Source organism: Rhipicephalus sanguineus, chromosome 1, assembly GCF_013339695.2.
Source record: "Rhipicephalus sanguineus isolate Rsan-2018 chromosome 1, BIME_Rsan_1.4, whole genome shotgun sequence".
Classification (NCBI taxonomy): domain Eukaryota; kingdom Metazoa; phylum Arthropoda; class Arachnida; order Ixodida; family Ixodidae; genus Rhipicephalus; species Rhipicephalus sanguineus.
In genome coordinates this window covers 251,144,803-251,162,789 of record NC_051176.1, presented here as the reverse complement: position 1 = coordinate 251,162,789, position 17,987 = coordinate 251,144,803, and the positions used below count along the sequence as shown (strand labels likewise).

The 17,987-nt window shown below is 46.9% G+C and overlaps 1 protein-coding gene across 1 annotated transcript in view; it reads left to right on the top strand.

Annotated features, from left to right (window-relative positions):
* LOC119377667 (oxidative stress-induced growth inhibitor 2-like) overlaps nt 1–17,987 on the top strand; it is a 106,586-nt gene that overhangs the window by 79,812 nt on the left and 8,787 nt on the right. Inside the window, 1 exon segment of the mRNA XM_049411326.1 lies at nt 12,907–12,961. Coding sequence (XP_049267283.1) covers nt 12,907–12,961 — 55 coding nt within the window.

Below are 17,987 nucleotides of genomic sequence, written 5' to 3'. Positions count from 1 at the left end.
AGCTATACATCTATTGGGTCCGGCAGCGATATTTCGTAAGCGCGTGTCCCCCCTCAGGCATTCCACGCTGCCGTAAGCACAATGCAGCGGCGACAAACGTGCGATGGTGGCGACGGCCGGCCTTTCTTTGTTGACCAGAGTTCACCAATAGAGCCAATTGCTTTGAACAATGAGCAGGTGACCACACCAGCCTTTTTCATAACATTGCACCTGTCTTTGTCCTTTTCGTAAGGTTCGGGCTCGGGCGTGATTGCATTTCCCAGCAGTAGCAATAATAACAGCAGGAACGAAGAATTTCCGATACTATACGCCAGCGTTGGTGATATCTATAGATAGCTTTCACTGACGTCACTGAAAGCGCCGTGTTAGAGCACCAGTATGGGGGGGACGCGACGTTTCCGATGTCACATTCATGTTATCAAAACATCAGATGCAGGTTCTTTCATTATTCACACACAGAGACGTTCCTGCCGCGTCGTTTTCACACAGACGCAACTTGTTTGTCATCAAAGCCGCCATCGTGGAGTCCCAGTTCCTTTAAGAAGCTGCGTCCATGACGTCACGTGCAAGCCATGTATACGAGCTTTTCTTTTTTTGTCTTGTTCTTTGAAATCTGCCGGCACGGCTGCTGGATAAAAAGGCGCACATGTGGCTTTTCATTCAGCTGCCGTGGTACAGGAAACTTACAGCGGTATATGCGTATATTTTTCTTGCTTGCGCCAAGCGTGTTTTTAATTATTTTATCATATAGCTCCACGGTGTCGCCCCAAGGGGTGGCACTTCACAGGATGGTTGGATAAAGTTCTTCGTACCGTATAGCTCATGCTCTCTTTTTTTTTTTATCCGAGGTTATCCTGCTTTAGCGTAATTCATATACTTGCGCAAGATGACCGCTAAACAGAATTCGTCAAGCTTAGTGCTGCCAAAACAGCTCAGCTTTCGTTCCTCGTTGTCTACCGTACACTTCCAACAGCCCCGTACGTGACGTGATGTTTTAAATGATAACGCTTTCGGGCCGGTTGTGAAACTTCATTTGTCATGTTCATGTTTTTTAAGTATGTCGTATTTGCGTATATGAGCTTAGAAATTTGTATTTCCTATACCAGCTGCGGCTGGACATAGTCTGGTCACTGAGGCAGCATGAAAACTACGTCAAAGCAATTGTTCTCGACCTCTGTACAGACCAGCTGTACAGACCAGCTTTATACTACATATACGTGAAGAGTGTTTTTCTTTATTTATTTTTTCTGTATACTTTGCTAAAAAGATTCGATATAGAGTGGGATGCGACGCGTGAGTAACATTATGTGCGTGGTCGTCCAACGTATGCCGATTTGAGCTGTACAAAAACGTGCAGTTACCAGTTAGTGCTGGTGCGTTGAACGAAACATTTAGTACTGTAACTTAACTGAACAGCTCAGAAATGTGAGCATGATAGCTAAGAAACGCTACTCCACTAATGTATTCTGTTGCGATATGACTAACTCTTCGATTTTTCGGAGCCATCGGCCAATATTGTAACGTGAATAAGGTAGTATACACACGTTACCATGTGTGATTGCAATGCATGCTGGCACCATGTGCGTTTTTCCATCACGTCGGGGAGGTTCGTACACAGAGTCATTAGGACAAAAAAAAATGTATATATAGAAGATAAAACGACGCAACAGTCTGTGTGTGATCGCGTAGTCATAAAGGTGACAAAACGCACACGATCGCATATGTAATCACCATGGTACCTTGCGATAAGTGCTACCGGAACTGGAATTTATTTCGGACTATTAAGCTCATTGCTTATTCAACGCTTGCCGGGGGCATACGAATAAATGGATGTGTGGTGAAGCCGTAATGGGTCCGGGCGTCTTTGGGCGTTGGTTCGCGCATGCGAACGATTTCGCAGGGCTCGCGTTGCAGACGTATTGCGCCAAGTCCCGAACTGCATACGCGGCAGAAAACACGCCGTGTTTGCACGGCACAAAGCACACCGGTGGCGCGTGCATCCTTGAACACTCGGGAGTTGAGCACTCTCACTTTCGTCGGGCAAGCGCTAATTTGTCGTTTTCTCATTCCTCGCAAACGCTAGAAAACGATTGCGCGGCGGTCTCCACGTGAGGCTTGCTGCACGAAGAGACGGCTGCGCGTTTGTTGAGAGCCTCCGACAGTTCGCGGCCGCGCCGCATCTCACCTGCACTATGGATTCTCAACGAGACTCTGTATAATTTTTCATCGGCATGTCTTCACGTGTCCGCGCCCAGGCTTCGTTCAAGGTCAGCGTGGCACTTGCCCTGAGGTTGTTATCTGTCGGGAGATGGCGTCTTTTGATATCTTATTCCTTCGCACGCTCTCTCTCTCAATATTTTATCAGTGGCCGGCGTGTGTTGGGAGCGTAGTTTTCCGCACCTTGGCTTCACGAGTGGTCTTCTTGCTCGAGCAGCTGGTCTCTGCACCCTCCCTCTTGGGTATCCAGCAGGAAAGAAGCGCCTGTTTCAACACAGTGACGCTCGCACGGCGGTCCGCGCAGTCTTCCTCTCACGCGCGCGTGTCGTCGCCGCCGCCTTGGAGAGAGGGAAGTGAGCTGCCGCTCGGACGTGCGGCGCGCGCCGCGAATGAAAAGGCGAGCTTGGTGGCTGTCCGCTCGGTCGGAGCTGCCCGCACCGTCGAAGACCGCTTCGCTTCGGATGCTGTAGTCGCACGTGGAACAGCACCGGCCGTGCGTGGTTGACGAACGTCGCACAGCCCCTCTCGACGTCTTGTGACATTCACGTGCAGGGATCTCAGGTAAACAGACCGGACGACCCGTTAGGCAAGCCTGCATGCGAGCGTGTATGTTTTGGCGATAGCCAGTGCATGAGAAGTGCAGTTTTCTCTTTAAAAGTGACTGGAAAACTTCACAGTTCGTATCGGTGTGTATAGAAAATACGTGATGCCGGTGATTCCATGGTGAGCATGCGAGGAGGAGAGCCAAAGAAAGATGTTAGCTCCGTTTGTAAACAGCTCTCTCAAAATTAGCGTCCCATATCGGCCCCGCGCACAGTAGAGCTCAGGCAGACTTTGGTTTCCGCGGCCTGACTGCGCCGCTGTTTCTGGGGGTACGCAAGGGTTTCGACAACGAGACTGGCCTTTGTCGGGGCCTTGGTGGAGACCGGTCACCTTGTCGAAACGTTGGACTCTGACCGAGACACATCTCGTTTGAACATCCTTTTTAACTCGTCGTTTTCCCATCTTGTTGTGAACCCCTTTCTAGTTGTGAGAAGCGCTTATACCACTTTCTCTCTGATTATGGGGGCTGGGCAAGGAATCTGCTTATTTCGTGACAGCTGCGAGTCATGAATGCAGCTAGCTTTCTTTGTTATTGTGTTATGATTATTGAAGCCAACTATTAGGTAGAAGACTGTGTTCGCATAAATACTGCACAGAGCCAACCAAATGTATGGGATGAGAGCTTGCTACTGTTCACGAGGGCGTCTTCATTGTTAGTTTTGGTTTCATTTGCGAGATGCACAGTGCATAGAATTTCGTAGCTCATACAAGACAATGTATGTTTCAAATATCCCGTGTTCACCTGCGCTTTTTGATTTGATCACTTTGATTTGATCACTTTTGCTAGGCTTTTGGGGGATCGTATGAACTTTATCATTGTTGTGTGCATGTGACAGTAAGCCCCGTGAGTCGGGTGTACACATATAGACGTTTGCATCAAGTCGAGGGCTTGACGGATGCTCGTCTGCTCGAAGATGATTAACCTAGAGTTTTTTCTGTCGTTCCTTTTTCATTTTTTTTTACCTAGTTTAGTCGCCGACTTGTGTGGTCAATGCGCGTTATTATTATTTTTATTTACATAACTGCGCCATGAATTCTCAGTGTCAGTGAAAGTTTCCAAATTCAGTAGTCCACTTGTGCATCAATGTAAAGGCTTTGCGATGATTTAGGTGTATTTTAGTCTTGTCTTGTACTTTACTTGTCCTTGCCATTCCTTTCTGTCTGCCTTGTCTCGTTTCTTTTTTTTTTTTTTGCGCCGTTTATTGCGGCGTGTTTTACTCTATAATGTTAGGATTCAGACATTTAAATGCTACTGTTTAATGCATGTCTGTCAGTGCGTAGCTTTGGTTTAAGTTGTCCGCTAATTTCTCCGTAGTCCTTGTCTGGGCTGTTTAGGTGGCCCCATCCCCGTGCAAACTTGAAACCTACGCCTCTGCTTCCGCTACATTCGTAGGAACAAAAGAAATGTAGGGCTGAACTTCTTCACTTAACAACCGCCGTTCTTATATGTGTGGCGTGTAAACTGCACGTTATAGTATAGCTGACTGCGTGAGACACTGTTTTGCATGATTCGTCGTGCGATGCTTGAACTCACTGGTCCTTAATGACAGACTGACACACTTTGCCCTTACCATATAATGTAACGTTCACTCGCAGAGAAAGAATGAAACGCGTGCTCATTTTTGCCTATCAAGCTACCTGAAAGGATGGCATATAACCCGCTCTAGTTGGTACTTTGCACGCCTCAAGTAAACTTTACTGAAAGGGACACTGTAGACCAGCTGCTGCCAGTCTTCCTATACTTACTCATATATCCACACATTTGCATGCACACGCCGTACCCGTGTGCTTGCCGTATGTGACAGATACAAGCCGCTAAACAGGTGTCTTCCGTGCTTTCGCGCGAGTTCGCAACGCGCCTAGCTGGCACGGCACCAGGACTGAATGAACGGCCCGTGCCCGTGTGCTAAGCTCGCCGTTGCGTCAGTTATCGTTCATACTTCTCTAACAGCTCCTCATGCAAGCGTGCCTCTGTGTCGGTGTTCTTGGCACACGCGTAGACTCTGTCTCCTTATTCGAGCGCGTTTCCGTCATGCGATACGAGGAGACTGTTCTTGACGCTTGTCCAGGGCGCTGTTCCCGTCTTTCTTCGTCTATACCTTCCCTGCTGTTGCCAGCTGCAAACTCCATCGCTCGCTTCCTGCGTTGAGCGCCAGTGACAGAGATTAAAGAGACAAAAAAAAGCAGGTTAGAGGGTGGAGAGGAGATGCTTGCAGATCTATATATAGTAGTATTTAATAATTCCTAGGCAGGATAGGCAGGAGGTTCCATATACGAATCATTATCAAACCTATAAGACCTTCATTCTTGATGTTGGCGATGTTCTGGTGGTTCTGTTGTGAAATGATTGTTGGCCAGTGCTGATGCTTATACAAACCGCCAATTGTGTGTGCTTTGTTAGCCTCAGTTGGGCGTTACACTGGCAGCACTAAATGTTCGCGTGCTTACAAGGGCAGTTTCCAGAAACAGTGCGTCTTCCTTTTCTCGTTTCCCTTTAATGTGAGAGCGCAGGAGATCGCGAATGTGTTCGCGGCAACATTTGATATTTGACAACCCAAACTCTCAATCACATATCCCATTAATCTTAGTGCATGTTTCTTATGAGGCAATTCTGCGCGGAAAACTGCGTCCGTATTTGTTCAAAAATAATGGGGAGGCTTTACGCATGCCTTTATATGCACCGGTTCGGAGTGCTTTGTTCTTTATTTTCCGTAAAAGTTGCGAGTGTGCTCAGATCTCACTTAGGAAATTGTCATTATTGCCCTTTCAACAGTTGTCCATATGTGGTTCTGTCACAATGTGCTGTATATAAGCAGATTCCCGGTTAGCGACAGCCCCATTGTGGTACCATGAATTTTTTTTTCAACTACAAGATTTGCCCGCTGAGAAACACGTTTTGTTCCTTTTTTAGCAACACTTTACTCACCTGGACGACAGATTTTTCCCTTCCCTCAAATTGTATTTCGGATTGACTGGTGCTTTGATGGAACGAGAAGGACGCGTAACTTGAGATATACGCCTTGTATACCAGAATGTTCAAGCCACTGTTTATACCACGAAGGGTTTCTACAAGTCCTGAAGTGTTCTGTCGCCGGCTAACTTCGTTTATCCACTCACGGAGCACACTGTATCGCTTGCACGAAACGCTCAGTTGGGAGAAGGGCTCCACCTTCCCGAAATTAAAGTACGCTAGACTATTCTAGTACACATTACCGTAATATCAAACAAGCGAAACGGGGCAGCATCGTCCTCATACGCGCATGAAAGAGCGCTGCATTATGAAACTTGGGTTATATAACGCTAAGTGAGACGAAAAGAGCAGCACGAAATGCACAACATGGGTGCTGGTCCCGTGCGTATATAGCGCCCTACCTGTACGCTTCGCGGCTTCGTTAACTATGTTTCATGATACCATACAGTAACTAACTGCAGATAGCTAAATCTGCGGTCCACCTTGCATGTAAGCGCGTACAAGGTCCCGCGTGCTGGGTCGATCACTTTCGGGAATACGTTCAGCGTTGTGCAACGTGTACAGTGCCAGGAACAATAGGAACGCCGTCAGTGCGCGGTGTAACTGCTACATCGTGAAAGGGATCCACCTGTCGAATGCAGCGGTTCGCGAAAGAGCTAGCCTGCCTTCAGTGGCAAAGGGATCGAGCCAAAGCGACCTGCTGTCGGGTTGCAGTGAGGGCGCGACCAGTCAGTCGCTTCTATTTTTCAGTGTCCGAGCGGCCGCCAAAAGTTGCACGCACGTGATCGCCGGCGTTGCGACTGGCACGAGCAAGCTGATTTTATCACGCTACGTCCGCCAACTGGCGCAGACGGTTAGCGGTTCTTCGTTCTTGCCCGAGGCTGTGAAACCGCGCTCTTTGGTGTCTGGGAAAGTGTCTCCGTGATCGCGTGTTGCGTCGAAACTTCTCAGAAGCCTGGACGGCCGGCGCGTTCACCTCGCCGCCGAGTCAAATGACCTGGAACTGCATCGTGTGTCTGCTCTGAAATGTGATATCTAGGCATGTGTCGTACGTGGGGCTGTGACCCTGCTCGCTTGACGCGCCGGCTTGGTCGGGGCGATTATCTTGAAAGGAAGGGCAGACAGGGCCAGTTGTGTTGCATCCCTTCTCGTCTCTTTCTTAATTTAGCGCCGACTCGCCGGTTTGTCTTGAACGGTATGTCTCTTGAAGGGAACGCCACGCTTTTGTCAAAGCTAGCATTTCTACAAACTTAATCGGAGAAAGGTGGCTGCATCTTGGTGGCATATGTGTACGTGAAAGTGTGTAGATCCAACACATCTTGGATGGGAAGCGGTTACCTAAATGCAATGAAGCTGAATACTATGCGCACAGTTCTCATTGATGATACTGTGCAATGTATGATCTAATGCAATGCTTCTGTGCCGCACTCAGGTCACTACTTTAATGCCATGCAATGTTTTGTCTATGCACTGTACGCAATCTCACTAGATATACAAAAATTCAAGCAGCAGTTCGTGCGAACGCATACTGCCGGACGCAGACACAGTTATGCATTCGTTACAGGCTACTTGATGTTTGTAGAGAGCAAAACAGTGACAGGAGACGTATGCATAGCAAAGTACGAGTCAAAATGCAGTGGTGAAGTTGCGCGTTATTGGCCCATTTCTTTAGCAGTAGTAGTAGTGCTTTGGTGATAGACTTACTTCTGCAACCCATCATAAGGGAGCACGGCTCAGCGTCGTTGGGGGGAGGAGGAACGGGAATGAAAGAAGGGATGGGAGAGGCACCTTATCGAGGTCCACAGCACCGAGTGCCTCTTTTCTCATTAGAAAAACCGGAGGCACTGGGATTCGAACCCGCAGTGGAGGCGCACGTTCCTCTAACCACTTGACCAAAGCGTCAGCAAAACACGACTTATATATATATATATATATATATATATATATATATATATATATATATATATATATATATATATATATATATATATATATATAAGCGTATAAAAGAAAAGACCGCACGTAATATTTTTTTCCAACATTTCAACCGCTGCCCCGCATTCAGGTTGATCAGGCTATCCACCTTGAAGCAGTATGCTCCATGTCATGGTTCATTCTTCCATACTCGTCAGCGTTCGGGCGATGCCCGTTACCACATGCGATGTCTTATTTCACAGTATTTATCTAGGGGCTGGATTCTTAGGCAATAAAAAAGCGCGTTTTAGGCACCAAAAATAGGCAGGAAAAACATTTTTCAGGCCTCCAACGTCGCAAATGTAGGCACACAGATAAATGTTTACATAAATGCAAATAATTTCAAGCCCCGCCACGGTGGTCTAGTGGTTATGGCGCTCGACTGCTGACCCGAAGGTCGCGGGATCGAATCCCGGCCGCGGCGGCTGCATTTTCGATGGAGGCGAAAATGTCTGAGGCCCGTGTGTTTAGATTTAGGTGCACGTTACAGAACCCCAGGCGGTCGAAATTTCCGGAGCCCTCCACTACGGCGTCTCTCATAATCATATCGTGGTTTTGGGACGTTAAGCCCCAGATATTACTATTAGCAATCGCCAACCGCTCGCGCCATGTCAGCGCGTGGCGGCGTATGGTGGCCGGCGCGTCCCATTTCACTGCTGCTAGCGGTTGTTTTCCGGAAGTTGGTTGAACTAGAGGACTAGGTTGAGTTCCGAACAGTCGATGTTGCCCGGTAACGTGAATAACTGTCTCAAACTGCACTTGAAAGCGAAAATTGAGGTCATATAGTGCCGATTACATAACAACCATAGCTTATCACGCATGTACGGTGAAACTGACGCGTTCAACCTTTCGGCTCTTCCACGAGCGATCCGATTGTGGAATGACCTACCAGATGATCTCGCATCACAGCGAGATCACGCAAAGTTTTTAAACAACCTTAAAAAATATTTATGCATCGAAATTTGATGTATGGCGTTGCAATGCTGGAACCGGTACGTTTTCTTTTTCTTTTTTCCCCTGTTTTTATTTTATCTTCTGTATTCAGTTATTTGCGAAAAACTCTTTCGGCAGTTATCATACCTTGTTAAACTGTTGGTGTTTAAATAGTTACTTTATATGATCTTTTGTGTAACGCCTTTAGACACTACATTTCGCTGTTTTAGTATATTTTGCATTTCTATGTTCGTGTGTTCAGTTACATCTGTAATAATCTGTATTTCACCTATGTATATTTATATCTTTTTTGTACATGCTGTATTGCCCCCCTTACACAATGCCCCACGAGGGCGCTGTAAGGTACTCATAAATAAATAAATAAATATCGGCGCATGTTTCGAAAATAAGCATTTTGGCACAAACGCCTAAAACAGGCATTTATGGGCACTATAAAACATTATGAAAACCCTTCTTAACCTCTAATTCATGCTCATATATCAAAAGCGGGCTATAGGAACGCAAGGAACAAAATAGGCATTTGCCTAAAATCCGGTCTCTATAAATCATCACTGTTCACTTATCGTCGTGCGCAAGAGTATGGGAATTCTTGTCTGATCAGGTTGTGCGCATATCACGTTTTCTGTAAGTTTCCTTTCTATCTCTTCGTAGCCTCTCTTCTTATTTTCCTTCCCTGCCCCGAACTGCTGACTGCCGTTTAGGTGCCAGCAAATATTGGCAGACATTGAAATATATGTGAAGTAACAGCGCAAATGATTGGAACGGTTTTGCGCGCCGGGCGCTCTCATATAGCCATTAAAATTTGATAATGATCTGTCCCGTTTTCTTTTCAAGCGTTCCTTGTCATTTGCGCTGTTCAGCATCATGACTACAAACTAACGTTGACCGCGAATCTCGGGATGGCATTGAGAGAGAGAGCAGGATTATACAGGGCGTTTTTTTAAACAATACAGATTTTACAGAGGGGCTGTTATAGCCGGGCTTGATTTGTCTTGTCCGTGTTCTCAGCGTAGCGAAGCGGTATGCGCCACAGAAACTGGGCAGGCTCCACTGCTCACCTCCGGTCCACTAAAATGAAGAAGCTGTCTATAGCTACCCTAGCGGGTATGTGCCAAGCAGCTCGTAGCATAGCATATATCCATGTATAGTATAGTATAGCGAGAGGGTGGGAGAGGGACGCGAGGAGGAAGGAAAGGAGGATGGGAGAGGGTAACGCATAGCACAGCCTGGCAACGGGGTGGGAAAGGGAAGTGAGGGTGAGGTGAGAAGGAGGGAGAGTGGAGGTGGCCAAGCCAACACCACATAGGTCAAGCGGAGAGTTGGAGGGATGAGCGGAGATGAGGAGCAGCGGAGTCGGGCGTGGAAGAAAGCAATGTCCAACAGCGCCGAACGAATGTGGTGTGACGTTAGTGATGACGTCCTAGCTTTGCATTACTTTGCACTCTATCGCTGAGGTTTCCTCTCAGCTCCGCTGTCCCTTAGTGTTTACGACGTTTAAGTCGGTTAAAGCGCCTCGCAAAATTTTTCATAAGGATCCTGTGACAGTCAGGCTCCTGTCGTTTTTGCGGACGAATTCACTCTACGTCGAGGATGAAATACTTTGCCACAGCTAAAGTGAAATTGAAGTGTCTAACTAACAAAACTTGTTAATGAACCTTTTAACTATTGACTTTCGGCCGTTTGTTTATATTAGGAAGCTGAAGCACGTGACCATTTATGGCATACCCCCCCCCCCCTTTTTTTTTAAGAAATCACAAAACGTGCACGTAATTTGAAATATACGTCATCGAACTTTAAATGGCGATATAACAGAGCCCGGCGCGCAGAAAACGAAACCACTCTGTTACGTCAGACCGGAACTTTCCAGGACAAGGAAGTGACGAAAATTGAATCAAGGCGCGTCGAAGCACAGCCTGGGCACGAAAAAATAGTCTGAAATACACATAGAGCGCTCGTTTTTATTTATTTTTTTGCGTGCGATGTGCCGTGCTTAATTGTTTCTTTCTTAAACTCTAAACGATTTCACATTCGACACATGCGCGCCGCCATCTTGGGCTCTTAGGCGAATGTTTTGTTATTTTTCATGTCGTGAAATGAAATTAAAAAGATCACGAAACGTCGAGTCTACCAAACCAACTGTTTTCATGCGTATGCGTCTACCGGAGCACTGTTCGTTTAGTTGTTAAAGATACAAAATGACAGAGTTAACAGCCCATATATGGCGGCACCGAAACCCATCCGTAAAATAGTCTACAAACGGAAATCTCAGGGTCAGCCACTGCGGAGCTTCTTTTTGCAGACAGGCGAAAGAGCTTTTTTTTCTTTTTTTTTCCACCTGTCTGCAAGAAGGTCCGCAGTGGCTGCCCCTGAGTTTTATGCTGGACATCGCAGTTTTCTCGCGCATAGCCCGAATGAAACAGATAAGCACAAAACATCACACGCAAAGTTAAATCCGCTGGTGCAAGTGAGATGACTTACCGCTTTCCGCGGCAAAATACGGCCGCGTCCACCAATCTCCTGCGACGCGCCTGCATTCAAATATCGTCACTTCCGTGTCACGGGAAGTTTCGTTCTGACGTAACAGCTAGAGTGGCAGCGTTTCCTGCGCGCCGGGAGCTGTCAGTTTTGATATCGCCATAAAGACTTGATGATGAGTATCAACTTTTGTGATTTCTAAAAAATCGGTATTGCCATAAATTGTCCCGGGCTACAACTTCTTAATATAAGCAACTGCCCTAAATTCAGTTATTATAAGGTCAGTAAACGATTTTTTTGTTAAGTTGGTCACTTCGATGTCATTTTTAGCTACGGCAAAATATTTCCCTCTCGATGCAGAGTTCTCGTGCGAAAACGACAGGAGCCTGACTGTCACAGGATTTTTATTAAAATATGCAGCCTAAAACAAAAAAACCTATAGTAAGTTGTCACTGACGATTTTCTTTTCATCCTTCTTCAAAAGTCTTCCACAGATGTTCACCAACCTCTCAATCTCCCATTTTTTCGGTTGTCATTTTTCAATGCCTTGACACTGCTTACACAAGTAAAAAAGTGGGATTGGTCAAATTTCAATTTAAAAAAAAATGTGCGCGAACTCACACGCAAGTTGTGGCATATATCTTGCAAGCATTATGAGACTTTGCGTACTTTTTTTTTTGTTTTTGCTGCAAACATTAAACTGACATTAAAATATTTTTGTCGTTGCGTAACGCTAGTTGACGTGACTCGCTGCATGCATCTTGCTTGCGTATCTGTGCACGCTTTCGTTAAAATGCCAAACCCCTGTAAGTTCCGGGATGGGTCCACGGTTTCTGTGACAGACAGGTTTTCCGGGTAGCTAGCCTTATTATTCTTACGTATTAATAAGCGAAGATGCGGCTACGTTTCGTTTGCGTACGTGATAATCTTTTCTAGATTTTCCTTTCAGAAGTCATTTGTCAGTATTTCTTTGCGCATCACACGCGCATGATTTTCAGTGCATGAGCCGGACGTTCGGTTGCAGCTATGAATTCGCACCCTGGTGACTACCTGCCGGTCACGCCGAGAATGTGCGGATGATGAATGTCTGCCCATTCCATTTCGCAAGATAAAACTTTTTTTTTTTTTTTATACGCGACCCGCGTCGAAAGCAGTCTCGGCTGATAAGCTCGAAAAATAGGTGGCGATCGAAATCGGCCTCCACGCATTTAGAAATGAGATGCACGCAATTATAGGTCGCAATTGATTCGACGATTGCGTTTCGCCGATATGTTACCAATAAAACAGGCAAGAACTTTTGAAATATACTCGCCGAAAGGAGCCGGTTTGCTTTTTTGTGATATTCTGTGTGCAAAATAAATGAAAAGATTTTTCTCGCCTTATACTTTTATCTGTTCACAAAAATAAAGTTTCATTGATTGATTGATTGATTGATTGATTGATTGATTGATTGATTGATTGATTGATTGATTGATTGATTGATTGATTGATTGATTGATTGATAAAGTATCTTTAAAACCGAGAACGCTGAGGCCTAATAATAGGCTTGACCAAACAAACGGTTTCTGTTGAGCACATCGACAAGTGCTAAGTCAAAATTCAAATCCACGTCTTACGTAATCACGTGTTGGTACAACTCGTGCTTATCAAATGCGTGCGTGCATGCTGTGCCGCGAGCCCGTTCGTAACTGCTCATATTTCTTTCATTTTAGGAAATTCAAGGCGTACGTGTAGATATGGCCGTCTACAAGGAGGTTGTTGTTATTGGTAAGTAGTCACCGTCTTTTCTTATTTTTGTGCCAAATTTGAGTCGCCGCGGGGGCCTAGTGGTCTTACCCGAATGACGCGGGCATAGGGCGGCAAACTCACTCAGACTCACTCTGACTCAGATCGAGCCGTGAGTCTGAGTCTGCGTGAGGCCGGTTGAGGAAAATTTTGGTGAGTCTGAATCCGAATGAGCCCTAAGGGCAAAATATATTTCATGAGTGAATCTGAGAGAGCTGCACATTTTTTTTTTTGCCGACCTATGGACGCGGGTGCAATCCCGGCCGCGGCGGTTGCATTTCGATGGAGGCCGAATGCTAGAGGCCCGTCTACTATGTCATTTCAGTGCACGTTAAAGAACCGAGGTGGTCTAAATTATCCATATCCCTCCACTACAGCGTCTCTAATGTGTATCCTGAGTCGCTTTGGGTACGTCAGACCCCACAAATCAACCAACTATTTCGGCCCGAGCCCTACGATTACCCCCACCCGTACCCCACCCACCCCAACTCCGAAACTAAACAAGCAACAATAACGGCCCTTTCTGTAAGTTGGCCACCTTCGATAGAGCTACTGGGGACTCTTCGCAGGGCCAGCCGTTATCTTGCCGTTGCTTGATTTGTCGGAATCGATGCGAGCGCGATTCTGGCCAATCAAGCGAGGACAAGCGAGCAGATCGCTTTCCAAACCATTATAAGAGTGCGCTTGTGCATTGATTGTACTAGCGTGCCAAGATATTTGAAAGCACATTTGCCGCAAAAGGACGCGGACAGAAGGCGACGACACGGGCGGGCTCGTCGTCCTCGTCTTCTTCTGTCTGCGTCCTTTTACCGGCAAATATGCTTTCAAGCACACACCAACTAGGTGAAGAACAAGTTCTCCGCCGCCAAGCTATACCTCACTTGTAAATGTAGTACACGTGCGTGCTACCTTTTAGAAGTCGCAGCACCGTTAGTGCGGTTTGGTTTTCAACGTGTCATGTCGGGTGACAGGCATATGGACACCAGCCGCTGAAATAAATCATGAAGCGCTTCGTAGCAGGGCGGTCGCTTTTGACCACTGTGGGTCATTGTACCGTAAACTGTGGCAGGCGCGTTATGGAAGTGCGCGCGCCTTCTGTGTGTGTGTGGGGGGGGGGGGGGACAAATTCCTGTTCGGGAGTAATTGGAACAGGCTCAGTGATGCAGTGATGTAATTATGGTTTCAGCAGGAGTCGCCAGTGACTCGACGGTGCACAACAAGAACAGAACGAAAACGAAAGAAAATCTGTTTGACACATCGGGCAGTATATACAGAAGTTTAATCACGTGTGCATGTGAGGCTGCGACAATTATGGACGAGCTACAACGCTGGAAACGTTTAGTGAGGCCATCGACATACAGAGGCGCGCCGTGTTGTTATAACGCCGTGGTCACCACATTTATGCACATATCTTTATTTTATTTTATAGTTCGCAGCGCCAGAGGGGGGAGTGAATTAATTGGGTCGTCTTTTTCGTTTAGTGCTGTTTGCGTGTTGCAGTTATGTTTGCAGTTATGAATGCTGTAGCTCTAGCACAAACTGATGTGAACCGCCAGCTCCCCATTAACTGATATGCTTCTGTACATCGCACTTCAGGGGCGTAGGCAGGTGGGGGGGTGTTCAAACCCCCTCCCCCCCGAAATTTTTCAGTTTTGCTTGCGTATATATACACGCGCACATACAAACGCACGCACGAACATACATAAAGTATGGTTGAACCCCCCCTCCCCCCCGAAAAAATTTTCTGGCTACGCCCCTGTCGCACTTGACGTGTATGTCCTTCACGTGTATTTCGCTTTTGGTAATGCAGCTATGGTCTGTGCTGTAGTTTTTTTTTACGTTGTCGGAAGAGATAGGATATACAGCTTTGCTAGTTCATATGATGAAATAGTAGTGTCTGGATAGTTGGTTTGCATTACTTGGATGTAAGCTGCACGAAGGAAAGAGAGGAGACGGCAAGATACATCCACAGGCGCATGCACTAGCTGAAGTGTAGATAGTAAGCAATAATTTCCTACCGATTGTAGTAATCAACTGAAGACAGACATCAGCAAAAGGGCACTATAAAAAGAACAAAAATAGGAACGATATTTGGAATGCAGACACTGCGCGCGGTTGCGAACCATTGTTGGGAAAACTTTTTTTGTTTTGTTTCGGGTCGGTTGAAAAAGAGACTAAAGAGCCGGACAGGATGTTGTATCAGCATTCATTTTGTTACTTTATCTGCAAGGTATTTAGGGCTGATGTCTGATATGCGGCAGGAAGGATTGTTAGTTTTGTTGCTTTTCGTGGGGGCCATTTTACTGAAGCGTGCCATCGTATGTTGACTGCTTTAAATCCAGCATTTGCTCTGCGCGCTCGTCTAATCAATAAGCTTTTAGTGTATCGAACAGTCTTGTGGTCTCCTCTCTTTCGCGCGTGTTTCGTGTTTGGCGTCGTTCGCAAGCGTAGTAGTTCCAAATGTGCGCAACACTGGAAGCAGTTTAGTGTGTGTGCTCATGTGTTTCGTTTCTTGGTGTGCCGTCTTGCGCAGCGGTGTAGCGAAGTTCGTATAAAAATAGATATGATAATTTTGTGTAATTACTCATCTTTTTCGTTTTCTTTTTTCATTTACACGGGATATGCTAAATATATCGAAACTCAGTGTCACACATGTCCCGAAAAAAATTCACGGCACGCTCGTGCGCAATGTAGCGTGACAGTTGGCTCACACTGAAGTAGATAACACTCACCATGGTGTGCGCCGTTCGAGTGTTCTCGTTCTTACTTGGGCACAAAACTCGCCGGTGACGGCTTCAGGCATGCTTGAACAGTGCGCCGCCGAGAGTGCGCTCGAAGCAATACGGGGGTAAAGTAACTGTGACTTTATACGGGGGGGAACTGTTGCAAGTGGTGACGCCATCCACGCGACGTTAGCGACTAGGTATTCTTTATATAAACACAGTTTAATGTGTGACTTCACGAATTCTTACAGCGAAGCTTAAGGGGCCCTGCAACGCTTTTTGACCATGGTCAGAAAACGCTGCCGATCCATAGTCGAGGCTCCTGAGAACGTGTGAGCCAAACGTTATAGCGCAGCACGCGGCCTGGATTTTACAATTGATTCTCAGTGAGCTAGAAATCGCTCGCTATTCTCTCGACAAATGGTGCCATAAACCCAAATGACCGCACCATAAACCCAAAGTCCACGGCCATTAACCTAGCATCGCGAGCTGCATAGTTACCGCGGCCGCCGCGGGATGCCCCGACGAGCCTGCGCGATCGCTCGCGATCACACTAAACCGTGCGTTCGAAGACAAAGAAAGAAAAGAAAGTGCTTGAGGCCATGCGCGCTGACGGACGGACGTAGGTTCTTGCCCCCTTGTCACCCCCCCCCCCCCCCCACGCGTAGCTTTCAGCCCGCTCGCTGGTACGAAAGGAGAGAGGAAGCGTTTAAAGCGTGCGACAAATCCCTGTAACCGCTCGTACTTGACGGATTCTAAACATTTTTTTGCGGCAGTCGATTCGTGAGGCAATAGTAGTAGTAATAGACTTTTATTCAGCCATAAACTTCTTTAATGAAGTCATTCGTTGATTACCTGGAAAAGTGTTGCACGGCCCCTTTAGGTTAGCCTGTGCCGTAGTTGGAGTTGTAGTAGTAGCCGTATTATAGTAGTTGTTGTAGTTGTCCGCAGAAAACTCCTGGCGGGTCCATTGTCTGTGCCGGCAGGTCAGTTGATCTCGCTTTTACCAATGAGGTGTAAGCGGTGTAAGCGCGCGCATTCCAAACATAGTGACGGATTCACAACATCACGAGGCATCCGCTGAAACGCCATTGGCTGAGCTGGTAGATCACGTGGCCTCGCTTTGCCCAATCAGGTGGAAGCGCGCGCATTTGAAAATCTAGCGCCGGTTTCACGATATTGACGTAATCTCTCTAGTCAATCATATAGACTCTCGCGCTTTCCTTACCAAACGTGATCTCGCTAATCAACGTACAGACCCGCGCGCATAGACGTTGCCGTGCCGAAGACGCAGCTTTGTGAGCTCGCGAAGCTGAGGCAATTCGCCTGCGGAGAGCCGAAAACTCCGCAACGCGGCAACGAAGGGTTGCCGCCGCTACTGAGCCACTGCAAGAGGAATGCCACAAGGGGGCTCAACGCGCGTACGACCATCGTGAATGGGCCGTAGTGTTTTCCTTGAAAGGGCGAGGAGGGCGGGGGGTTGTTGAGGCCCAGCAAATGTTCTTCTTCAGAAACTGGGTAGGTTAGTGTACATATGGTGCTTTCAGAATCAAATGTAGCCCATCTTTGCTGATGCAAAATTTCACCAGGACGGAGCAGAGTAGCAGACGCCGTCATTCGTGAAACCATGACGAGCTGGTGTGGGAACCTCAAGGTGGCCCGGTCGTCTTTCATTTTTGTGTCACAGCCTTCATTTACATGCATGCACAGTAAAAGTTCAGGGGCTATGCCAAAGGGGGGAATGGGGGAGGGGGCAGCAGCCTGCCCAAAATTTTTGCCTGCCCTCCCTCCTTCCCCCCCCCCCCCCCCAAGAGCAAGCATTTTTAAAGCACAAGACATAAGTTCCCCACCTCCCTGCATTCCCAAAGGAACTCGGTTGTCGGGGGTGCCCCTCCCCAGTAAAAAAAATCCCGGCACTGCCCCTGTAAGAGTGGCTTTGCGGTATTGTAGAAGGGCAATTTACTAATCCATCGTCACTTTACAGGGCACTCAATAAAAATAGTTAGCTAAGTTAGATTGCTAAATTGCACTTATGAAGCTAAAAAAAGCCATTATTACCATGAGCAGCACCTTTGTGAGCCAGGATACAAAAGGCATGCGGCGACATACCATGAAGTTCCTGCAGTAGCTGTCAGTAGCAGTGATGGAAATTAAAAAGTGCAACTTTGTATTTATCTACTTTTGTTCGCTCATGTTGTATTTTCCATTGTGGATCCATATCAACTTGCCCAAATGTTTGCTTTTGTGTTAGTCTGTTGTCAGCATGCATGGTGCCAGGGTAGAAG